The following is a 26,373-nucleotide window of genomic DNA, read 5'->3' on the forward strand; positions in this document are numbered from 1 at the left end:
CTCGACATTTCCCACAAAAAGACAGGCATAACTAGGACCCATGCGGGTACCCATAGCGACACCTTTTACTTGAAGGAAGTGCGTGGAGTTGAAGGAGAAGTTGTTCAATGTGAGAACAAGTTCAGCCAGGCGGAGGAGGGTGGTGGTGGATGGGGACTGGTTGGGCCTCTGTTCCAGGAAGAAGCGGAGAGCCCTCAAACCATCCTGGTGGGGGATGGAGGTGTAGAGTGATTGGACGTCCATAGTGAAGAGGAGGCGGTTGGGACCAGGAAACTGGAAATTGTCAAAATGACGTAGGGCGTCAGAAGAGTCACGGATGTAGGTGGGAAGAGACTGGACCAGCGGAGAAAAGATAGAGTCAAGATAGGCTATCTAGACTCTATCTTTTCTCCGCTGGTCCAGTCTCTTCCCACCTACATCCGTGACTCTTCTGACGCCCTACGTCATTTTGACAATTTCCAGTTTCCTGGTCCCAACCGCCTCCTCTTCACTATGGACGTCCAATCACTCTACACCTCCATCCCCCACCAGGATGGTTTGAGGGCTCTCCGCTTCTTCCTGGAACAGAGGCCCAACCAGTCCCCATCCACCACCACCCTCCTCCGCCTGGCTGAACTTGTTCTCACATTGAACAACTTCTCCTTCAACTCCACGCACTTCCTTCAAGTAAAAGGTGTCGCTATGGGTACCCGCATGGGTCCTAGTTATGCCTGTCTTTTTGTGGGATATGTCGAGCATTCTTTGTTCCAGTCCTACTCAGGCCCCCTCCCCCAACTCTTTTTCCGGTACATTGATGACTGTATCGGTGCCGTTTCCTGCTCCCGCCCCGAACTGGAAAACTTTATCAACTTTGCTTCCAATTTCCACCCTTCTCTCACCTTTACATGGTCTATCTCTGACACTTCCCTTCCCTTCCTCGACTTCTCTGTCTCCATCTCTGGGGATAGGTTGTCTACTAATATCCATTATAAGCCCACCGACTCCCACAGCTACCTCGACTACACTTCTTCACACCCTACCTCCTGTAAGGACTCCATTCCATTCGCCCAGTTTCTCCGTCTCCGACGCATCTGCTCTGATGATGCTACCTTCCATGACGGTGCTTCTGATATGACCTCCTTTTTCCTCAACCGAGGATTTCCCCCCACTGTGGTTGACAGGGCCCTCAACCGTGTCCGACCCATTCCCCGCACCTCTACCCTCACCCCTTCCCCTCCCTCCCAGAACCGTGACAGGGTTCCCCTTGTCCTCACTTTTCACCCCACCAGCCTCCATATCCAAAGGATCATCCTCCGCCATTTCCGCCACCTCCAGCGTGATGCCACTACCAAACGCATCTTCCCCTCCCTTCCCCTGTCAGCATTCCGAAGGGATCATTCCCTCCGCGACACCCTGGTCCACTCCTCCATTACCCCCACCGCCTCGTCGCCTTCCCATGGCACCTTCCCCTGCAATCGCAGGAGGTGTAATACCTGCCCATTTACCTCCTCTCTCCTCACTATCCCAGGCCCCAAACACTCCTTTTAGGTGAAGCAGCGATTTACTTGTACTTCTTTCAATGTAGTATACTGTATTCGCTGCTCACAGTGTGGTCTCCTCTACATTGGGGAGACCAAGCGCAGACTGGGTGACCGCTTTGCGGAACATCTCCGCTCAGTTCGCAAGCAGGACCCTGAGCTTCCAGTTGCTTGCCATTTCAACACTCCCCCCTGCTCTCATGCTCACATCTCTGTCCTGGGATTGCTGCAGTGTTCCAGTGAACATCAACGCAAGCTCGAGGAACAGCATCTCATTTACCGATTAGGCACACTACAGCCTGCCGGACTGAACATTGAGTTCAATAATTTCAGAGCATGACAGCCCCCCATTTTACTTTCATTTTTAGTTATTTTTTCTTCTTTCTTTTTACATTCTTTTTTACATTTTTTACAATCTTTTTTTTGCATTTATTTCATTTCACCTTAGTCTGTTCAGTTTGGTTACTCACTGTTTTTTTCAGGTTTGCACTTGCTGCTGTTCAATATTCAGTGTATTAACACCTAATTTGTACTAATGCTTTGTCTTTCAACACACCATTAACATATTGTTTGCCTTTGCTCCGTGACCTTTTGGTCAGCTATGCGGCCTGGTCCAATCCAGACTTCCTTTGTTACCTCTTGCCCCACCCCCACCTCACTTGCTTATAACCTGTGACTTTTCTAATATTTGTCAGATCCGATGAAGGGTCACTGACCCGAAACGTTAACTCTGCTTCTCTTTCCACAGATGCTGCCAGACCTGCTGAGTGGTTCCAGCATTTCTTGTTTTTATTTCAGATTTCCAGCATCCGCAGTATTTTGCTTTTATTACATTGATTCAGTTGCTGTCCGTAGTTTTGATTAGGCACATCCTCCAGTTGAATCATGGTTGATGCTCTGTAGTGTTGAGAAAATATGCTGATTTATTTGAGTAGCTGTTGTCCAATGCTCATGTCTGTAAGAGAAAGTCAACGAAATTACGAACTTTCAACCACATTTTGAGTCTTGAAGAGAGTTGCACCATTGATGGAATAAATCAAACTGACATGATTTTGTCAAGGAGTCTATTCGCCTATTTCTCTAGTTCACCTGAATGGCGAAAATGCGAAGGTGCTATGTTGTAGATGACTAATGACCATGTGAGCGAAATGGATTGTGCAAAGCACTTGACATAAGGCATTCAGTTGAGTGTATGCCAGCTCAGTGTGCAATAACTGAGCCAAATCGAAGCACAATATTCTGCAAAAGCAAAACACTGAAGATGCTGGAAAACTGAAATTAAAAACAGAAGATGCTGGAAACATCCAGCAACTCTGGCAGAAGCACAGTTAAAGTTTCAGGTCTGTGACAATATTCTGCAACTGAATAGTTTGGTATAATTGGCAAATTTTGAATTTTTACTCTGTATTCCAAAATCCAAGTTATTTATATATGCATCAAAAAAACTGATAGGATTATGGCAAGCCTTTCTGTTAACTCCACTCTTGTTTCCTTGAGCAGCCTGGGATGCAAGCTATCTGGACCAGGCAACCTATCCACTCTAAATACAGCCAGCCTTTCCAGAATATCCTTCCTAATAATTTGTACCCCATCTACTACCTCTACCATCTCCCCTTCCACCAATATTTTGTCATCATCCTCTTCCTTAGTAAACAGCAATACAAAGTACTTATTAAAAGAATTCTGGCCTTACCCTGAGCCTCTAAGTGTATATCATTTTCTTTGTCCCTAATAGGGCTCACATCACCTCCTACTACCCACTTACTATTTACATGCTGGTCGAAGATTTTTATGTTCACTTTAATGTTAACTGCCATTCTATTCTCATATTCTCTCTTTGCCAGCCTTATTTTCCTCTTCACTTACCCTCTCAACTTATTGTATTTGGCTTGTTCTCACTTGAAGAATTCACCTGACATGCATCATAAATCCTCTTTTTTTGTTTCATCATATTCTCTATCTCTCTTGTCATCCAGGGAGCCCTGGCTTTGGTTTCCTTACTTTTCACCTTTGTTGGAATTTACCTCGCCTGTACATGAAACATCTCTTCCTTAAAGAACACCCATTGTTCCATTACAGTTTTTCCTGTCCCTCTTTGGTTCCATTTTACCCTATTTAGAACCGCTCTCATCCCATTGATGTTAGCCCTCTTCCAATTTAGACATTCTACTTTAGATTTTTCCTTGCTCTTCTTCATTATTAATCTAAACCTTATTATTCAATGATTACTCTTACCTAAGTGTTCCCCCACAGACACTTGGTCCACATGGCCCACTTTATTCCCCAGCAATGCCTCCTTCCAAGTTGGGCTGAGAACATACTGGTCAAGGAAGTTCTTTTTTTATTTATTTATACAGCACTGAAACAGGCCCTTCGGCCCACCGAGTCTGTGCTGACCATCAACCACCCATTTATACTAATCCTATATTCCTACCCCATCTCCGCCTTTACTCAACTCCCCTACCACCTACCTATACTAGGGGCAATTTATAATGGCCAATTTACCTATCAACCTGCAAGTCTTTGGCTGTGGGAGGAAACCGGAACACCCGGCGGAAATCCACGCAGTCACAGGGAGAACTTGCAAACTCCGCACAGGCAGTACCCAGAGCTGAAATCGGGTCGCTGGAGCTGTGAGGCTGCGGTGCTAACCACTGCGCCACTGTTGAATACATTTCAGAAATTCTTCCCCCTCCTTACCGTCACTCTAATATTATCCAATCTGATATTTGGGTTGTTAAAATGCCCCAACATCTCCACCCTATAGTTCTTGCACATCTCTGTCATTTCCCTGCAGATTTGCTCCTTTATCTCTCTCTCACTATTTGGAGGACTGTACAATACTCCCAGTAGTGTGATCATACCCTTTTCACTTCTCAAATCTAACCAAATGGATTATATCTTTGGTCCCTCGAGGACATACTCCCTTTCCAACACTACAATATCTTCCCTAATCAGGACTGCTACCTCACCTGCCTTTTTCTCTTCCTTATCTTTTTTGAACATTTTGTATCCTTGAATATTAAGCATCCAGTCCTCAATATTCCAAGCCACATTTCTATTATTGCCACTACATCATATTCCCATATGGCTATTTGTGTTTGTCGCTGATCAACCTTATTCACCACACTTTGTGCATTCACTTGCATTCTAACCTTCAATTTGTATTCCTCATAATCCTTCTTCATTTGCCCCTATCTAATATGGTACTACTTCCTTCTCTACTACTATTCAACTCTCCCATTCCTTTACACACCTTATTCCTCTTTTCTACTTCTATATTCTGGTGCCCATCCCCCTGCCAATTTAGTTTAAACCCTCCTCAACCACAATGGTGAACCTTCCCATGATGTTTCCTCTTGTGGGAGAATCTAGAACTAGAGGTTATTGTTTTAAAAACAAGGGGTCACCCATTTAAGACAGAGATGAGGAGAATGTTTTTTTCTCTCAGAGGGTCGTGAGTCTTTGGAACTTTCTTCCTCAAAAGGCAGTGGACGCAGAGTCTTTGAATATTTTTAAGGCAGAGATAGATAGATTCTTGATAAGCAAGGGGTGGGGGGGGTGAAAGGTTATTGGGGGTATGCCAGAATGTGGAGTTAAGGTTACAATCAGATCGGACATGATCTTGTTGAATGGTGTAACAGGCTCGAGGGGCTGAGCGGCCTACTCCTGCTTTTAATTCGTATGTTTGTATGTCTGAGCACATTGATCTCAGTCCTGCTGAGGTGCAACCTGTCCATTTTGAATAGGTGCCTCCTCCCCCACAACTGGTCCCAATGTCCAAGAATCTGAAGCCATCCCTCCTACACCATGCCCTTAGCCATGCATTGATCCTCCCTATCTTCCTATTTCTACTCTCACTAGTGCATGGCACTGGAAGTAATCCAGATATTACTACCTTTGAGGTCCTACTTTTTAACTTCCTCCCTAGTTCCTGAAAATCTAACTGTAGGACCTGCATACATCATTGGTACTGACCTGTACCACAATTTTTGGCTCACTCCCTTCCCCCTGCACCACCTCCGTGATGTCCTTTACCCTGGCACCAGGGTGACAACACATCATGTGGGACTCACAATGACGGTTACAGAAATGCCTGTCTGACCCCTGACTATGGTATCTCCTATAACAACTGCTTTTCTACTCTTTGCTGATCCCTGCTGTACAATCCCTTGCCCATTGGTGCCATGATCTGGACTGCACTCCTTCGAGGTTTCGTCACTCCCTGCAGTCTCCAAAGCTGAGTACTGGTTTGAGAGTGGCACACACCCCGAAGACTCCTGCACTTCCTGCCTCTTCCTACTCTTTCAGTTGGCCACCCATCTACCATCCTGAACTCTTACTACCTGTGGGGTGACCACCTCCTGGAACGTAAGATCCAGGAAACTCTAATTCTCCCTGAGGCTCCGCAGTGACTCCAGCTGCCCCTCAAGGTTGGAAATCCTGAGGCTCCGCAGTGACTCCAGCTGCCCCACAAGGTTGGAAATCCTGAGCTCAATCTGAAGCAACTGGAGACACTTCCTACACATGTGGTCGCCCAAGACACATGAAGTGTCCTGAAGTTCGCACATGATGCAGGAATTGCAATCAACAGGTCGCAGCTTCCCATCCATGATCTAAAAAAAATCTCTATTCCTGCTTTTAGAATCTGGTTAATAGCTTGTTAAAGTTATTAATTTTAATTCATGCCTTGAGCCCTGCTCTAGACCTGAGCGATGTCTCAACGCATTCCATCTTCGCTGTCTCCAGAGAATCCTTGGCATCAAGAGGCCTGATCATATCTCCAATGCAGAAGTCCTCGAGGCAGCCAACATCCCCAGCATGTACACCCTACATGTGGCGCTTGAGATGGCTTGGCCATGTTAGCCGCATGGAAGATGGCAGGATCCCCAAGGACGTATTGCACAGCGCGTTCGTCACTGGTATCAGACCCACCGGCTGTCCATATCTCCGCTTTAAAGACATTTTGCAAATATGACATGAAGTCCTGCGACATTGACTACAAGTCGTGGGAGCCAGTTGCCAGTGATCGCCAGAGCTGGCGGACAGCTATAAAGGCGGGGCTGAAGAGAGGCGAGTTAAAGAGACTCAGCAGTTGGCAGGAAAAGAGACAGCAGTGTAAGGAGAGAGCTAACTGTGTAACAGCCCCGACAACCAACTTTACCTGCAGCACCTGTGGAAGAGTCTGTCACTCTAGAATTGGCTTTTCCAGGCGCTGCTCCATAAACCACTGACCACGTCTAGGTGCTTACCCTCTTGAGACAAGGAGGCCAAAAACGAAAGGAAGACCTGCTCTGTGCTAATACTCTTATCAATTCCCTTACTGTTATACTTAACCTGATTGAAATTTCGTTTTTTGGAAATACACCAATCAGGTCCACACTGTTGCCACACTCTATCACTCCCTCTTTCCCTATCTTTTATTCTCCCATCTGCCCGCCCCTGCTGCTGCTGGTGTCTCTGAACAGGTCTGCGCTGTTCCACAGCGCTCTCTCTTTTATCCTCTGCCGCTGTTGTTGGCTCTGAACAGGTCCACACTGTTCCACTGCTCACTCTCTCTTTTATTTTCTGCCACCACTGCTGCTGTCGCTGATCAGGTTATTTTAGCAGTTAGAAAGGACTTGTATTTATGTAGCACCTTTCACAACCTCAGGATGCCCAAAAGCATCCTTATGAAGTTTTTGGAAATGCATCACTGCTGTAATGCAGGGAAACATGGCAGCCATTGAAGTACAGTAAGATCCTGCAAATGGCAGTGAGATAATCACCAGATATTAGTTTTAGCGATGTTGGTTGAGGGGTAAATGTTGACCCAGGACATCTCGCTTGCTCTTCTTTAAATGGAAAGAAAGCAAATACGTCTTTTGTCTCATATGAAACATGTCACCTCTCACAGTGCAGCACTTGCTGAAGACTGCTCTGACATGTCAGTCACTTGACTATAAACTCAAATCCTGAGGTGGGGTTTGAATTCAGAACTTTCCTGGCTCAGAGGCTAAAGTGCAACCAATAGAGATCAGGATGCCAAATATAGTGCTGATAGCATTGCTATCTTAACAGATTTGTATCTGGGCTCACCTGACCTAAGATCATCATTTATTTGGAACACAACTGGAAAAATGATGAACTCAGCATTATGAAAAGATCATGAATCCATTCACCAATGTCAAATGAAATGCCTTATTCTCATAAATATACCATTGTTTAAAATAGCTGTCTCTGAAGTGTATTAAGTTTAAGATACAAACTACCAAAACATAAAGACTTTTGACATCATTTACTGTTTTCTTTCAGTGACTGTGAATTGTGCCTCCTTCCAGGAACTGCAAACACTATTGATTGGAATATATATTAGCTCCATTACTGGAAATTAAATGCAAAAAGAATCATAAGCTGACCCATTGCAATTCAACAGAATATCAGCCAAGAGTCAGTACAATTTTTCAATTACTTTGCATTTGTAAACTAAAATAATTATCATAATATTTTAATTTCCATGTAAAATAAATTATGTGTCCTTACTTTAATATCTCTATTTCAATCCTTTTTTAAAAACTTTTTTGGCTTATGGGTGTCTCTGGCAAGCTCACATTTACTGCCGATCATGCATTGCCTTGAGAAGGCGGTGAGGGGTCTTCTTGAACTGCTGAAGTCCATGTGCTGATAATAGTGCTTCAACAATGGTATCTTCGTCTGTCTGTCTCTCTTTCTATCTTTCTGTCTCTATCTCTATCTGTCCCTATTTATCGCTGTCTTTTTCAATCGGTTGTCTGCCCATTTTCCTGTCTGTTTATTATTTATTTATAACATCAGCATGTTTAGCAACTGGAGCATGCAATATTTAAGAACACGGCTTGTTTCTACTCTGCTGAACAACAGCGAATAGTGTTGCATATCCACACACAGTATTGTGTAATGTGGCTGGAATCATTGGCTGGCAGATATCAAATTAATTTAGGAGATAGTATTAATCATTTGTCTAACCATTAATACTCACATCATTCCTATTCTTTGAGCCCTGCAGTGAAACAAATATCAGCAATCTGAGCTACAAAGCAGAGATGAGTGGAGCCTGCAAGCAAGCATTGGTCAACTATGCATAGCGTAGAGGATGATAGCTGGATTATTTGAGGAATACATTCTGAACAGTTTTTTTGTTCAATTATAACTCTTGGCAGGTAGCTTGAAAGGAGCATTGTTACATTTCAAAGGGCTAAGGTGGTAAAAGAACCACACCCCAGGAAGTAGGTCTTCAGAAGGGAGGGATGGAGAAACAAATGAAACAAACAGTGCCACTGTGTAAAATAGGGAAGCAGATCTCTATAGAGGACAGCAGAGGGACTAGTTCTCTTGGCTGCATGGGGTCAGTTGTACAAATTAGATCTATTGACACACAGTTTAGCACAGTAGGACTATCAGCTCAACAAGTCCAACATCACTTTCCATCCACTGGCCTGGAATCTCCCGCTATTTGCTCCCAGAGAATTGCTCGATCTGAGTGCCAATACATGGCCTGACGGGTAGTTGAATTTTGGACAAAAGGATAAAATGCCCAATCTCCATGATCTCTTGCAATTTCCTATCCATCCGTCCACTCAATGGAAGGTCCACCCATTATAATAGCCCCACCTCCAAGTTACAAAGCCTCTTATATGCAAGTTTTCTGAAATTGAACTTGCTCAAAGCTTTTCTTCAAATTACAACCAGTTTTCAAGAAACAAAATAGGTTTTTGCCATTTCATTGCACTATTTTTTCATTTTTTTTCTCACTGAGAGCTGCTCTCTGTTGTCTGTTTTTCTGAATGCATTTCATGGCATCAGTCGATGTCACATTAAAAATTGAAAAGCCTCCCCAACTGCAGGTTCTTAAATGTGATGTGTATGAATGAATGAGTCAAAATTTTAATTTTCATATTTAAAAAGGAATATATGGTGTGCATTTGGTGCTTTCCTTGGGCTCTATTTGTTTACACAGATTTACGCCCATTTTGTATTTGAGCATATTCCAATGAAATTGGCAGGAAATTTAAGTGTAACTTCACATCAACAGAATGGGTGCATTTTCAGGTCCAATGTCCTGGATGTTCCAAAGCACTTTACAATCAATGAAGCACTTTTGAAGTGTAGTCACTGTTGTAATATAGGAAACACAGCAGGCAAATTATAGTCAGCAAGATCCCACAAAAAGCAATGTGATAATAACCAGATAATTCTTTTTAGTGATTTTAGCCAGGACACTGAGAAAACCTGCTCTTATTTGAAGCAATGCCATGTAATCCTCTACATCCACCTGAGAGGGTAGAGAGCACCTCAATTTAATGTATCATCTGAAAGAAGGCACCTCCAACAGTGCAGCACTCCCTTAGTACTGCACTGGCATGCCGGCCTAGATTTTGTACTCAGGTCTCTGAAGTGGGGCTTGAACCATGGCAAACAGCTAATGACATCTCTTGAATTCCAATACATCAGAGAACACCTTACCAATAAATTGATGGCAGCATTAACACACAGTCACCAAAGGAAAACTCTCTCCATTGATCTATTGGAAAGATATGAACTGGACATTGCCTGTGAAGGAAACAGTTCCTTGTCTGTCTATATTACCTTGTGGAACAGATGTGCTAATCTAATGATAAACTTTTAATTTAATAGGTTGATTGAAAGTTAGTACTTATTTATTTCTTTAACTTTATCAAGTTACCTATTGACATTTTTCCTATTTTATCTATGGGATGACTTGTCAATTCAGACTTTGCCACTGTATCTGTATCCCTGATTGCTAGGATACTTGTGTTTCCGTGATAACAATTAATGCCTTTTACCTTGTTCCCATTTTCTCTCTTTTCATAAGTATGAAAGGGATCACTAGGTTTAGAGACAATTTAGAGGGAGGCTGTGGATTTCCAAGAGTTAGGCTCAAGGGTTTTGTGGAACTTTGGAGGAAAGTACAGGTGCAGAAACAACAGGTATTTATAATACAATTTATAATACTGAGGTGTTCAAATTGTTTATATTGTGCACAGCATAACACACAGTGAGAAAAGTGTCAGATCAAAGGGTTCAGATGGTTTATACCAGGGACAGGGAGAAATTCTAGGAAAGACTGCTCAGGTTGGTGGAGCAAGGCCATACAAGTTGAGCAGTTTGAATGCTTTAAAGTCAACTTGCCAGGGCTCAGGAAGTCTGCGACTTGGGTGATGGAAGTTTATGGCACTGTGTGAGAGATACTTTAGGTGATAGAGTCATGAATTGGTTGAAGTTTGAGAAGAGTAGAGGCAGGAACACCAGCAAGAGCAATTGCCAGTACAATGAAGCTGTGGATTAGAGCTCCCACAATGGGGGTGGAGGACAGGTGAGACCAAAACAAAGATCATTCCACAGGAGCTTTCACAATCGGCCAGACATGGTGTTGGAATCTCACACCGGGATTGAAAAAGATGATGAGGTTCCAAAGCAGTATTGAATGTAGCCTGAAGGAAGGGGAGATGGTTATAGATGGATTGGGCTCAGCAAGAACTAATTGAAGAGGAAGGGGTCCATGTAGATTATGAATAGGAGGAAAACAAGGATAGAACACTGAGGCACCTTGCGGGTGCAGGAATTAAAACCATCTGAGGGGTTGTAGTGACCATGTTGGGACAGGTATGAGTGGAGCCAGGAGAGAACATTACATTGGAGATGGACCTCAGAGGAGAGACAATGGAGAAGATTAGAGTTGTCAATAGAGTCAAAGGCAGAAGAGAGAATAGCGATAGAAATCCATGGTCAAATCATGCAGGGCACCATTGGCGACTTTGGTGATGTAAGAGCTTTGAAGCCAAATGAAAAAGGGTTCAAACAGGGAGGGGTGGAGGAGATGTCAATTGATGTCAGTAATGTCAGGATTTGTAAAAGGGAGATCATGCTTGGCTAATTTAATTGAATTTTTTAATGAAGTAACCGAGAAGGTTGATGAAGAGAATGCGGTGGATGTTGTCTATATGGCTTTTTAAAGAAAGCTTTTGATAAGGTAACACATAAAAGGCTGGTTAACAAAATTGAAATCCAGGGAACAGGAGTGTCAGTGTCCAACTGGATAAAAAAAAATTAGCTTAAGGACAGAAAACAGCGAGTCATGGTAAATGGTTGTTCTTCAGTGGAGGATGGCAGACAGTGGTGTTCCCCTAGGGTCAGTGCTGGGACCACTGTTTTTTTTTTTCAATTTATGAATGACTTGGATCTGGGAATACAGAGTAGAATTTTAAAATTTGCTGTTGATACCAAACTTGGAGGTGTGGCAAACAGTGAAGATGATATGAACTGCCTGCAACAGGACCTAGATAGGCTAGCAGAATGGGCAGACAAGTGGCAGATGGACTTTAATACTGACAAGTGTGAAGTAATGCATTTTGACTGAAGGATTAGGGAGAGGCAATATATACTTAATGGCACAGTTCGAAACAATGTACAGGAACAGAGAGACCTAGGGTGCATGTGCATCGATCTTTGAAGGTGGCAGGACATATTGAGAGAATGGTTAGGAAAATTATTGGGATCTTGGGCTGCATAAATAGAGGCATAGAGTACAAAAGCAAGGAAGTTATGCTGAATCTTTATAAAGCTTTGATTAGGCCCCAACTGGAGTATTGAGTTCTGTTTTGGTCACCACACTTTAGTAAGGATGTGAGGGTCTTAGAGAGAGTGCAGGGGAGATTTACCAGAATGGTTTCAGGGATGGGGGATTTTAGTTACAAGGTTACATTGGAAACGATGGGGTTGCTCTCCTTAGAACAAAGGAGATTGAGGGGAGATTTGATAGAGGTGTATAAGATTATGACAGGCATAGATAAATTAGACAAGGAAAAACTGCTCCCATTAATGAATGGCACAAGAACTAGGGGACACAGATTGAAGGTTTTGGGCAAGAGATGCAGGAGGAATGTGAGGAAGAACTTTTTTATGCAGCAAGTGGTAATGACCTGGAACTCACTGTTCGTGAGGGTGGTGGAAGCGGAGATGATCAATGATTTCAACAGGAAATTGGATGGGCAATTGAAGGCAATAAACTTGCAGGGCTATGGGGATCAAGTGGGGGTGTGGGACTGACTGGATTGCTCTGTGGAGAGTTGGCATGGATTCGATGGGCTGAAAACTGTGCATAAATGACTCTATGTGTTCAAGGACTTTGGAGAGAAAGGAATATGTTGAAAATAGAATGAAAGCTGCGAAAGGTAAAGAAGTTGAGTTTGGATTTTTAAGAAAATGGGGAGTGATGATGATTTCAAAATGGATGGGGAGAATGCCAGAGGAAGGAGAGAGTTCGACAGGTCCAACAAGCCTGGGACACAGAGTGGGTAGTTGGGTAGTCAGGAGTAGAGTCATGAAGGGGCTGAGATAGAAGATGGTGGGTGTCTTGGAGAGATGATTTTGAACCCTTGGGAAAGAATGAATTTGAGTACAAGGTATTGGCTAGGCTTCTCCCCCATGAGCACGGACAAAGTTAGGTGTTTTTTTTTTAATTCATTTGTGGGATGTAGGCATCTCTGGCTAGGCCAGCATTTATTGCCCATGAACTGAGTGGCTTGCTTGGCCATTTGAGAGGGCATTTTAAGAGTGAACCACATTGCTGTGGGTCTGGAGTCACATGTAGGCCAGACCAGGTACAGACAGCAGTCAGCAGATTTCCTTCCCTAACGGACATTAATGAACCAGATGTTGTTTTACAACAGTTGACAATAGTTTTATGGTCATCATTAGACTAGCTTTTTAATTCCAGATTTATTAATTGAAATTAAACTTCACCTCTGCCATAGTGGGATTCAAACCCATGTTCCCAGAGCCTAGGCTCTAGATTGCAATCCAGCAACATTACCACAATGCCACCACCTCCACGATAGATAATGCTGGGGATTGTGGTTGGCAAGCCTACTGTCGGCTCACTGCCCAGATTTGGAATTCCCTCCTGCTGCCTCTGCTGGGACTACCACACATTCCTTGCTGATTGAATGGAAGTGTCTGTACGGAGGGAGGGAGGGGCTTGGATCCCTAAGGTAATTCACTCCCATCCACCCTACCCCTGCTTCCTGAACCAATATGGGGAGAATGGTAGTAGGTCCTGTGAAACAATAGCAATTATCCTGGGGTCCCACAATGGACAGAGAGGTCCTTGTTGCAACTTCCACATCATCCACTCTGGGACCTACACACCTTCAAACGTAGCCCACCAGTGTTCCAATTCACAGCCTGCTCATGCCCTCAGAGCCAGCTAGCTACTAGGATTTCACAGTGGGCTCCCATTTGATGGTATGAATCCCAGAAAATTGAGTTGATATTTTGGAAGTATTGGAGGCAAAGTCCCAATATTTTGGAACACCACTACAAAGAGGACCTTCCCGACCAATTTCTCCTTGCAATCTGGTCTAACTCCACCATTTTTGATGGTTGACTGAATGGTTCTCCGTCAACTCAACTGTTTCTTTCTCCATATCAATATCTTCACCTAACCAGCATGCAAGCCAATCTGAGTAATATAATTGGGATCATCAGAAAATCAAACAGCACAGAAGGAGGCCATTCGGCCCATCTTTGAAGGAGCTTTCCAATTAGTTCCACTCACTGCTCTTTCCCCATAGCCCTGCAAATATTTCCTTATCAAGTATACATGTCAAATTCTCTTTTGAATGTGCTTGCACCATCCTTTCAGGCAGTACATTCCAGATCACAACAACTCATGGTGTAAAAAATTAATTATCCTCATCAACATCAACTGGGCGGCACAGTGGTGCAGTGGTTAGCACCGCAACCTCACAGCTCCAGGGACCCGGGTTCAATTCTGGGTACTGCCTGTGCGGAGTTTGCAAGTTCTCCCTGTGACCGCATGGGTTTTCGCCGGGTGCTCTGGTTTCCTCCCACAGCCAAAGACTCGCAGGTGATAGGTAAATTGGCTGTTGTAAATTGCCCCTAGTGTAGATAGGGAATATGGGATTACTGTAGGGTTAGTATAAATGGGTGGTTGTTGGTCGGCACAGACTCAGTGGGCCGAAGGGCCTGTTTCAGTGCTGTATCTCTAAATATGAATAAACCCCTCTGGTTCTTTTGCCACATTGGATGAACTCAATTCAGGTTGCAATATGATGCCCAGGTGACGAATGCACTAGATGGCTGAGCAAGGATGAATCAAATGGCCTTCATTATCAGTAGTGGTCTTGCATTCATAGGAATATAAGGAACAGGAGGAGGCCATTCAGCCCCTCAAGTAATTAGATCATGGTTGATCTCCACCTCGACTCCATTTACCCACTTTAGCTCCATTCCCTTGACAAAAGTGAGATCACTGGAGTGAAAGTTATTCTGGAGGGAAGGACTTTACTTGGTGGAAAATATAAATGATTCCTTTTTAATGACACCTGGTGTGTATCTTTTTCCACACAAAAAGCGTCCAGAGCAGAACGTACTGTGCCTTTAAGACTCTGACTTAAAATGCAGCTAAGACGCATAGGTACCTGTTTTATTAGCTTTCCTTACACTGACATCATAATGCAAAGTTGCACTTTAATCTGAATGATTCAACATATTCACATTATGAAGAAATTCTAAAAATTGATTTATATGGATGTAAAAAAGAAATCAGAAGTACATTGAGAAGTACAGCTGTTTTACCCTTCCTTGTGGAGAGGTGCCAGTACCCTATGAGCTCAAATGGAATGTGTTGTTCTCTAGTCAACACTATGATATTATTCAGACTATTCCATTGTAACTTCATGGCAGGGTTGTCAAGCAGGACAGTTCAATACTGATGGGGTATTATTCCTTAAAGGGCACATTCCCACACACACACTCCTCCCTTCATCTCCATGATAGTATATTGGGTAAATGGAGTGTCCAGTGGGGTGATGAACCACACAGATCAGAGAGGTCCGCAGTTCCATCACTAACTAGCATGCAGTTCACTGACCAGAGCTGGGGACTTGTTATCGGTTTCTGCTGGTCAAAGCTGATAGAGGAAAAGGTAATAAAAGCAGCCAAGGATCTTGTTCCAAACAGCTATTCTGTGGAAAAGTGCATGTGTGTGGGCATGGGTGAGGAAAGGACCAATTTCAATAGTGATGTCCAGATGACCTGCCAACAATCAGTATCTGAACTCCCTGAATTATGGATTAGTGGGTAGCATTCTCACCTCTAAGTCAGAAGATCATGCATTTAAATCCCATTCCAAGACTTGAAGACAAAATTCCAGGCTGACACTCCAGTGCAATACTGAGGGAGTGCTGCATTCTCAGGGATGTTGTCTTTTGGATGAAACATGAAACTGAGACCCTGTCTGCCCCCTCAGGTGGACATAAAAGATCTCATGGTACTATTGGAGAGCAGAGGAGTTATCCCTGGTGGCCTGGCCAATATTAATCCCTCAGTCAATGATACAAAACAGAACACCTGGTCATTATTGCATTGCTGTTTGTGGCATCTAGCTGTGCACAAATTGGCTGCCATGTTTCCTACATTACAATTATGACCCAGCCTGCACTGGGAGGCCAGTTCACGGTATTCCTGATCTGGGCCCCACCAAGCAGTGCAGTGTGCTCTAGGCCCAAGATCATAGAGTCATAGAGTCGTACAGCATAGAAACAGGCCCTTCGGCCCACCGCGTCCATGCCGACCATAATGTCTATCTATACTAATCCCACCTGCCTGCATTAATTCCATATCCCTCTATGCCTTGCTCATTCAAGTACCTGTCCAGATGCCAGGGGCAGGAATCTTCTTATGTCAGCCTTGGGGAAGAGGAGGTGGCACGGGATCCACGGACACCCAGAGGGTGGGCAACAAGACAAACTTGACCACCGTAGCACCTCCACCCTGAGTCAGCCAGCTTCCTCCTGGGTTTATTTGATCTACAGTAGAGGAACACAATATGCACAAATTGCTGACGAGGCACTCCTGGAGGTCCTTACAAACCTTGGTGAGGAGGGAGTCATCAACAGAGTTCAACAACCTGGCAAAATTTTAGTACTCACAGCTGGTTGCTGGAGCTCTACTCCAATGATTTCAATTGATAAAAGCATCGGGCACATTATGAAATGAGCTATCAATTCATTATGAGCCTGTTTTGTGCTACAGGTGTAGAACAATTTCATCCCAAAGTATCAATTCCAGAAACAACTGAATGTGAATATAGAGGATGAAGGGGTGATCTAATTGTGGTGTTTAAGATTATTGAAGGAGTTGATAGGGCAGATAGAGAGAAACATCTAGTTGGAGCGGGGAGTCCAGAGTATGGAGCAAAATGTTAAAATTAGAGATAGGTTATTCAGTAGTGACTTCAGGAAGCATTTCTTCAGACAAAGGGTCGTAGAAATCTGGAACTTTCTCCCCCAAAATGTTGTTGAGACTAGGGCTCAACTGAAAATTTCAGACATAATTTTTATTAGGCAAAGGTGTCAAGAGATATGGAATAATGATAGCAGAACAGGCTCAACAGGCTGAATGGCCCTTCTCCTATTCCTATGTCCCTATGAATATCGAATTTACAGCACAGAAACAGGCCATTTAGCCCAACTAGTTTGTTCTAGCATTTATGTTCCACATCAGCCTCATCCCACCCCTCTTCATTTAACCCTATCAGCCTATCCTTCTAATCCTATCACCCTCATGTGCATATATGGCTTCACTTAAATACATCTATGAAATTTGCCTTGTGGTAGCAAGTTCCACATTACACATTCTAGGTAAAGAAGTTTCTCCTGAATTACATAATGAATTTATTGGTGACTATCTTACATTTATAGCCGGTAGTTTTGGTTTCCCACACAAGTGGCGGCATCTCGACGTCTAACAAACCTCTTCATGATTTGAAAGACCTCTAACAGGTCACCATACAGCCTTCTCTTTTCTGGAGAAAAGAGGCCCAACCTGTTCAGCCTTTCCATATAGTTATTAGTTCATTGTTCTTGCATCTAGTAACCTTTTCCACTTTTGCCAGTGTCGCTATATCATTTTTGCAACATAAGAGAACAGAAATATAGTCTAGCCAAGGTTCAATACAAATTTAGCAAAACTAAAAGCTTACAGGAAAGTTTATACAAATCCTGGCTCTCCAGGGACAGATGCATTTCATCTCCACTTTTCTTTGACTAAAATCAAAAATATCCTATGAAAAATTATTGTGGGGCCACACAGGTTAACAATTCACCATGTGCATTGTCTGACCCTCACAACTGCCATTTTTCATGTTGAACGTTTCCAGAAAGGTAGTCTGTCAAAGTTATATTTTTTCGCTAGTGATAGGCAGCACTAGTTAAAGAATAATGGAATAGAAAGACTATTGCCATAATATTAATTCCTCGCCCCTTCTACCGAAGTGAGTGCAGGAAAATCTTTACACCTTATATTGCACATAGGGTTAATCCCAGTGAATCTATGATCCTGAATCATATAGCACAGAAGGTGACCATTCATCCCATCAGGCCTGTGCTAGCATTTTCAAAGAACTATCCAATTAGTCCCATTCCCTCGCTCTTTCCCCGTAGCCATGCAATTTTTGCCATTTCAAGTATTTATCCAATTCTCTTTTGTAAGTTGTGATTGAATCTGTTTCTGAATCTGTAATCTCCCCATCTCTTTACCTCACTCTCCTCCTTTAAGACGCTCCTTAAAACTTACTTCTTTGATCTTTTGGTCCCCATAATGTGGCTCTGTGCCAAATTTTGCTTTACAACCTTCCTGTGAAGCACCTTGGGGTGTTTTATTAAGTTAAAGGTGTGATATAAATATAAGTTGTTGTTGAAAGTTACGACTGAATCTGCTTCCATTGCCCTTTCAGACAGTGCATTCCGAATCACAACATCTCACTGTGTAAAGAAATACTCCTCATCACCCCTCCAGTTCCTGTATCAATTGTCTTCAACATTGTCAATGAGGGGAGGAGAATAAGGAAAATGAGTGGGAAAAAAAAGTCTGTGAAAAAAATACTAGTCATTCAGGCTCATAACAGTTGGATATTTGATAGAGGGTAGTATATGGACTCCATCATTCACCATTTGCTTTTAATGCCAGTCGCCAATTCAATGAGACTAAATGGGATCCATGGGATAGCATAAGAATCCTACTCTCTTCCCGCGCCCTTTCTCTGTAACTCCTACGTCTGATAATGAGTCATTCTATCTCAGGTCAGGAGGAAAATTTATTTGGATCCCTTTGGATCATGCATATTTGTCAAAGGTGACTAAGGAAGTCAAAGAACCCTGTGACCATCTCATTGGAAATCATCGGGAACACATTTACAACATTTAACGAAAAATCTTTGAATCTGAAAGAAAAACAGAAACTCTTACTTATCTACAGCAGGCTCCTGAGTATGTAGAAAGAGAAAAGGCAGGTCACTGAGATCTGGGGATGAGTAACCCTTCAACAAGTGTCTCTGTGACTCAGTGGATAGCATGCTGACCTCTGAGTCAGAAGGTTATGGGCTCAAGTTCTGCTCCACAAAATTGAGCACATAATCAAGGCTGGCACTTGCAGTGCAGTGCTAAACTGTCAAAGGTCCTGCCTTTCAGATGCAACATTCAACCAAGGCCCTGTCTGCCCTCTCAGGTGAACATAAATGACCGCAAGGCACTGTTGAAAAACAGCAGGGAGTTTTCCTGGAATCCTGGCCAATAATTATTCCTCAACCAATATCACTAAAAACAGATTATCCAGTCATTATCTCATTGCTTTTTGTTGGACCTTGTCTTGTGCAAATTGGTTGCTGTTTCTTACATTACAACAGACACACTTCAAAAGTATTTCATTGGTTGTAACGTGCTTTGGGGCGTCCTGAGGACCTGAAAGGCGCCATATAAATGGCAGTCTTTCATTCTTGCCTCTTAGAACACATGCGGGTTACACACCCACAAAATATCAATCACTTGCACTTTCTCTGCACGGATGTCTGTTGCATCAGTTGCAACTGGAAAATCATGCCAATTTAGATGCATTACACCCCGAACCCTCGCCTTGACATCGACATCCCACTCTATACAGGACTAACTTTGAATGCACCATGAGGCTGGGCTGTTGGGATGGGCTGTGTTGTTTCCCAAGCAAGTGCAGCGCTCTTTGTTCTGCTTTTAAAATTAATGCAATTGGTTTTCAATGGCCATTTGGATCTGAAATGCAGTCCCGTCAGTTTGAGTCCTGGTTCTCCTTCAGGACCCGGGACAGTTCCCACTCCCGCTCCCCTCCTGCTCACCTTTACCTGACACTGTGAGAAGGTGCCGGGTCCATCTCTCCAATCACATGGCAGGGGAGGGGTCTGACGTCACCTTCTCCAATAAAACGACGAATCAGGAGCAGTAAAGGTTCAGCCAGCAGGAGATGGACCAGTTAGTGAGACAGGCTGCCCAGGGACCCAGGTGTCCACATACACAGCCCAGGTTAACAACACTTTACAAATAATATTGGAAAGAGTGACTCTCCCTCCACTCCGAGCTTATTGTACTCATGACATAGAGGATTTCATTTCACTGGGCAGGAGATGCGTTGCATTTGTCATCTGAGGAGGGTTCTGTTTAAGTTTTGAATCCAAGTGCTCTTACTCTAAGCTCCGCTTTTCCTTTTTTTTTGTTGTTCTTGAAAGGATCTTTTTATTTTCAACAAAAACATTGCAATGGATCTACTCGTCCAGTCCTGCGTTGATCTCGCTGCCAATGCGTCCCAGCTCTGCCAGAGCAGCTTGGCCACCGCGAATTCCAGTCAGGGCTCTGCCAATTCGTCTTATCTCTGCATCAACTCCAGCTCGTACCCATGCAACGGCACAGAGAGCAGCCCCCCGACCAAGAGCTCCTCTTCAGTCATCATCGCCATCATTATCACTGCTCTTTATTCCATTGTGTGTGTGCTGGGGCTAGTCGGCAATGTCCTGGTCATGTATGTCATTGTCAGGTAAGATGCAACCCAATTTAAAGCAATCCATCTCTGCCTCTCTTCCTTGCGAAACCTCTCGCCAGCATCAACCAGTCCTGGCCCGAGTCGAGAAGCTTCGCTCCCCGGCCTCACTTCATTCCGAGTCTAACTTCACTGCAATCGTTGTATCGGCAGTGTCAATGTTCTTGTTTGCCGATAAAGACAGAATTATTGTCCTTTGTCATTTTGCGATTGATATTCAATGTTAACTATTCATGTATTGATTTATACAAGAAAATAAATTACATATAAAGTGCTGCAGGAAATGAATTGCACGATTTACACATGAATAATTGCATATTTGTGCATTGATTACATGTTAATGGATTAATATCTATATTTCACATCCATCTGTCTTCACGGGGATTGGTTTGCTGTTGGTGTTAGGTGCTCAAACAACGCCATCTAACCGATAAATACAGGAGTGCAGTGTGTGAAGCAGACAGAATGTTAGACCCTTTTTCAAGTCAGACAATCTGTCCTTATTTTTACATATAGTTCCATTACAAATTCCAATACCCACATTGACAATGGGAACAATTTCTTTCAACCAATTACACTCCAACACTGAGGTGGCCAGACTGCAGACCAGGTCATCGAGGACTGGAGGAAGATGGGTGGGGGCGTGGCAACCCGAAGCTATGGACACATTTGAAAGACTTGTTTTTAATGTTCTCACTAACTATTCTCAGATATTAATGGGGCTTTTTGTGGCGGAATAATCATTATTCTTTCCACAACACATTCCCTTGCTCTACAATTAAAAGTCCATCAAGGGAACCGACAAAAATCGTGATCTGTTACTGCAGCACTCTGAATCTGTGTGTGATGGGACAGTGTAGAGGGAACTTTACTCTGTAGTTAACGTGTCCTGTAACCTGTCCTGGGAGTATTTTTGATGGGACAATAGCATAGAGGGAGCTTTTGTCTTTCAGATGAGATGTTAATCCAAGGCCCTGTCTCCTCTCTCAGGTAGATGTAAATGAACCCAGGGCCTTTTCTGAAGAAGAGCAGGGGAGTTAACTCAAGTGTCCTGGCCAATATTTATCCCTCAATAGTTTGTCGTGCACAAGTTGGCTGCCATTTTTCTACATTCTAACAGTGACTGCACTTCAAAAGTACTTTATTGGCTGTAAAGCACTTTGGGATGTCTGTGGTCATGAAAGGCGCTATATGAATGCAAGTAATTCTTTTTATTTTCTAACCAGTGCTGTACTAGTCCTGGAAGAGTTTGATGGGACAGTGTAGAGGGAGCTTTACTCTGTTATTAATCTGTCTTGTAACCTGCCCTGGGAGTGTTTGATGGTACAGTGTATGGGGAGCTTTACTCTATATCTAACCCATGCTGTGAATGATTTGCGTGTACTGGGTACTCATTGAGGGAGAGGATGGGTAGGGGGAAAAGCACAAAAACATTTTGTTTTGTAGCATTCTGATTGCTCACAGTGATCAGTGAAGTCATAAATCCATGGAAGCTCCTGCCCCTCCTTATACTGACCTCCCTACATCTCTCCTCCCTTGATTTTCAGATACACCAAAATGAAAACAGCCACCAACATCTACATTTTCAACCTTGCTCTGGCCGATGCCTTGGCCACTAGCACACTGCCTTTCCAAAGTGTCAACTACTTGATGGGAACCTGGCCCTTTGGGAAGCTCCTGTGCAAGGTGATCATGTCCATTGACTACTACAACATGTTCACCAGTATATTCACCCTCACCACCATGAGCATGGACCGCTACATTGCCGTTTGTCACCCGGTCAAGGCTCTGGATTTCCGCACGCCACGAAATGCCAAGATTGTTAATGTCTGCATCTGGATCCTGTCCTCGACTATAGGACTGCCCGTGATGATCATGGCAACTACGAGGTTTGACAATGGTAAGTGCCTGGCACCAGGTTGCCCAAACACAGAGAGGATGATCCCACTCTGCCTGAAGTGAGAAAGCTCACATTCATCCAAAATTAGCCATCAAGAGGGCACATGATTCCTGTGCACACAAATCTTTTTCATTCTCAAATTTCTATTTGTGGCCAGTGTTCAATTGATAGGGAACCCGAAAGAGCTCTCTCAAACTGGAATGGCCCCATTTGGCCCAGCAGCCCTTTTAATTATCAACCTCAATCCCAACCTTCTCACCATACCCTTGGTATCCTTTCTCCAGAAGCACATCCGGCACAGTGCAGGTGTGTTGGGCTGAATGGCCTCAACATTTTCATGGTTTAATTGTGTGGGCAAGTGGGTTGTTCTGGCAAATGTTTTAACATCACTCAGACCAACTCATAAGTTGCTATTTTTGTTGAGGACACTTCTGCAAAGCATAGACTTAGAGGTGATCTGATTGTGGTTTATAAAATGGTGAAGGGAATAGATTGTATTCACGTTGATGGTTTGTTCTAATACATAGGTCGGGGAGAATCGGGGTCTCAATTCTAAGTGGTATAAAGCCAGATCAAGGTTCGATGTCAGGAATTGGTTCTTCTCCCTCTGGAACAGGCTGCCAGCTCATGCAGTAGATAACAATTTGCTGAATTCCTTCCAGTGAGAGCTGGACCTGTTTCTGGCTGGGGCAGAGATCACCTCATAAGAAAGCTAGATGCTAAAGGCCGCAGTGATCTCCTAGATTACTTTCAATTGACTAGGAGTTAAGAGAGAAATTTCCCCAATTTTCCCCCCAAAATGGCCTGTGTTGTGATCTGGTTTGCTGTCTCCCCCAGGAGATCACATGGTTTCCGGTGGGGTGGGGAGTCTCTATATTGTGATGCACAAGGCATTGGAATTATGTTAGACAATTGGGTGGAACAGAGGGTATCTTCCTGTCCATCATTGTTGGTATTTTTGTCTACAAGACCATTTATGTAAAATTGACACACTCAGCCAACAACCCACTATTTAACTATTTCTGCTTTTATCCTGCCTGCCCTTTCAGTTTCAGGAGTAACAGATTGCACGTTGAAATTTCCACACCCTTCCTGGTACTGGGACAACCTCCTGAGGATATGCGTCTTCATCTTTGCCTTTGTCATGCCAGTCCTGATCATCACCGTGTGCTATGGTCTGATGATCCTGCGCTTGAAGAGCGTCCGTATGCTCTCCGGCTCGAAGGAGAAGGACAGGAACCTCAGGCGCATCACTAGGATGGTCTTAGTGGTGGTGGCCGTTTTCATCATCTGCTGGACGCCCATACACATCTACGTCATCCTCAGGGCCCTGGTGAAGATTCCGCCCACCCTCTTTGCAGCAGTGGCCTGGCACTTCTGCATTGCCCTGGGCTACACCAACAGCTGCCTCAATCCCGTCCTCTATGCCTTCCTGGATGAGAACTTCAAGCGGTGCTTCCGTGAGTTCTGCCTGCCCACTTCCTCGGCCATTCAGTATCAGGGCTCCCATCGAGTTAGGAACCACACCCGGGAGCACCCATCCACTATCCACACGGCCGATAGGACTAACCACCAAGTATGACTAGGCGTGCAGATGTCCCTGGAACCCCACTTGCACCAGGGAGAGGACCTCAACTCGGAACTCACACAAATCACAACAGGACTGTAACTGGGGAAAGAGCAATTTTGGGCTAATTGGGCAATTGAGTCTGTGCCCAATATTTGGTCCTTGCCAGAACTGCAAGTCATTGCTTGTCAGTTAACTGAGAATAGCTTGTAGTTGAAAGTCACAATTCCTTCCCTTCACATTTATGCCTTCCCCAGCCCTACCCTATCCCTCCAAATTGTTTCTCTTTAATCTCCTAAAAGGTGGCAATTCACATTAGGATGTGGATCCACATCCAGTGGGAGCCCCTTCCCTGTTCCTGACCCAAATGTCTGTCCTTTGTATGTCAACGCATATCAGCAGACTATTCAACCATGTAGGTCTGTCCTCATGCTATAATTTCCACTAAAGAGATGGCAGGTTGACTACTGGATATCTATCAGGAACAGGCACCCTGGCTGATACCCCTGTCTTTTCACCTCCCTAGTCTAAAGAGTCTAAGGTAAACTATGGAATCCCCATTGCAACTTCCTGCTTGAGCTGAACTGCCTTAGCACAGCATGGACCAAACATCCGAGGGATCTTTCCAACCTTGTGTTGAGCTCAGTACCACAGCACATAGGTTCTTTTTATAGAACAGGAACAGCAGAGAGGCTGCTACTCTTTGCTTTTGACATTCGTGGCCTCTTTCTCTCTCTGCAGTTTATTCATCCTTTTATTCCAGGATTGATTGCTCCCTTATTTTAGACTTTTTCTTGACAAGAGGTTTTTTTTCACCATCTTTGAGGTAGACCCAAAGGATTAGGTAGAGAAAATGCAAGTTCTTGGTGATATAATTTCCCCATGATTTTTACCATGCTACACCAACTAAATAATTGGACTCTCAAGGGAAAATAACAGAACAAAGGTAAATTCCTGAAAATTGAATGTGGAAAATACTCATTTGATAGGAGTGACTTCTACTCGGGAGCTGCGAGTGCACAAGATTAAAATGCAAGCTTTCTTGCTGATATAGCCCCTGCATCCAGTGAATGATGCAGGCGACTGAAATAGGTTTAATCCCTAGTCTGGGCTGAGTGAACTGGTCTCATCTACAGTAGGGCTAGCGGCATCAATTGGCTTCAATGCCAAGATAGGCATAGTGGGGAAGAGAGGGGAGAAGGGGTGGCAATCCCTGATGGAAATGTATGAAGGTGGGATCAGTCTCAACTGTGATAATTCCTCAGTACTGCCGTCTGCACAGTCGAACGGTTTTCCAACAGTCACTGTCGAGGTTAACCCATAAATTGCAGCGATTAGGATCTGAGAGGCTGGGTGGAACCGAACCCCAGCAAGTACTTAACACCTTCGGGTAAGAAGAGGACATTGGGAAGGAGAGAGGGGTAAACTCCCGTTGTACATTAGTTGGATCTTCGCATACGATGCACCTTAAATCTTCATGACACATGGTGGGGTTTAACATACCATGCTCGTGTTACATTATTTCCATTCACTTCCTTTGTGCTTTTCATTAACAGTTACTTGCCCATGTAAAATATATAGGCCAGTGACTACATTCAAAGTGCGCACAAAAAATATTGCACAAGCACATGAAAGAGAAAGAGTTAAAGTTGAAAATAACATTAATGGGAGGATAAAGATCACTATATTTTTTTTTTGCTCATTACTAGATTTCATTCATCTTTTCTGTCATTTTCCCTCACTTCCTGTTTACAAGCTTTTTGATTTATACTGTTCTCCTTGTCCCTGCATCCCCTCTCTTCCCATTGCAATTCAGTCACTTAATGCTCCCACCCACCATCTTTCCTCTTAATCGTCACTGGGTCAAAAATTTGGAATTCCCTCCCTACAGCACTGTGGGTGTATCCGCACCACGTGGGCTGCTGCAGTTCAAGAAGGTGGCTCACCTCCATCTTCTCAAGCGCAGTTTAGGGATGGGCAACAAATGTTGGCCTTGCCAGCAATGCCTATATCCCATGAAAGAATAAAAAAAGTCTCTCACAATCTCACCCACCAACCTTCCTCTTCACACCCTCCCCTGTGATCACCCACTCCACTGTTGACATCACCTGTTCACCAGGTTGCCATTTTTCTCTCCCTTCCCTCTGTCACCGTTAAGGCAACTTCACATTGCAGTTCATAAATAACAAGGTTAAAACTTGATCATTAGATTGATTGTGAAGGATTGCGAAAAGGCTGCAGTGCCTTGGAGTTTCTCCGCTGCTCAGCACCTGTTCAGCCCTTAGTTACGATGGGACAGATTTCATTAGAACCAGATTGAGATCCTCCAAACCAACATCCCCTCCCCAAACAACAACAGTGCCCTACAATGAAATCAGAAGATACAAAATTACAAGAAATTAATTTTAACTTTGTAATGTAAGAAAATAGAGTTTATAGGGAACTAAAAGAAATGAAATACTACAAATGCTGGAAATCTGAAATAA

General features: G+C 43.7%; 1 protein-coding gene across 3 annotated transcripts; it reads left to right on the top strand.

Annotated features, from left to right (window-relative positions):
• The first annotated feature begins 20,142 nt into the window (after positions 1-20,142).
• oprm1 (opioid receptor, mu 1) lies at positions 20,143-23,902 on the top strand. Of its 3 annotated transcripts, none has more exons than XM_068044183.1 (3): positions 20,143-20,417; positions 21,968-22,320; positions 23,370-23,902. In XM_068044183.1, the coding sequence occupies exons 1-3, from the start codon at positions 20,143-20,145 to the stop codon at positions 23,900-23,902; spliced, it is 1,161 nt and encodes a 386-aa protein (XP_067900284.1). The 3 variants fall into 3 exon arrangements, with proteins under 3 accessions (XP_067900284.1, XP_067900285.1, XP_067900286.1); XM_068044184.1 differs by having other exon boundaries at positions 20,308-20,417; positions 23,376-23,902; XM_068044185.1 differs by having other exon boundaries at positions 20,371-20,402; positions 23,376-23,902.
• Positions 23,903-26,373: the final 2,471 nt, after the last annotated feature.

Source organism: Heterodontus francisci, chromosome 13 (genome assembly GCF_036365525.1).
Source record: "Heterodontus francisci isolate sHetFra1 chromosome 13, sHetFra1.hap1, whole genome shotgun sequence".
Classification (NCBI taxonomy): Eukaryota; Metazoa; Chordata; class Chondrichthyes; order Heterodontiformes; family Heterodontidae; genus Heterodontus; species Heterodontus francisci.

What these genes read in the sequence shown, in the direction of transcription:
- oprm1 (XM_068044183.1), top strand. Translation starts at nt 20,143, where the DNA reads ATGGATCTACTCGTCCAGTCCTGCGTTGATCTCGCTGCCAATGCGTCC. An exon ending in GTCATGTATGTCATTGTCAG is followed by an intron (nt 20,418 to 21,967) that starts GTAAGATGCAAC and finishes CTTGATTTTCAG; the next exon opens with ATACACCAAAATGAAAACAG. An exon ending in AACTACGAGGTTTGACAATG is followed by an intron (nt 22,321 to 23,369) that starts GTAAGTGCCTGG and finishes CTGCCCTTTCAG; the next exon opens with TTTCAGGAGTAACAGATTGC.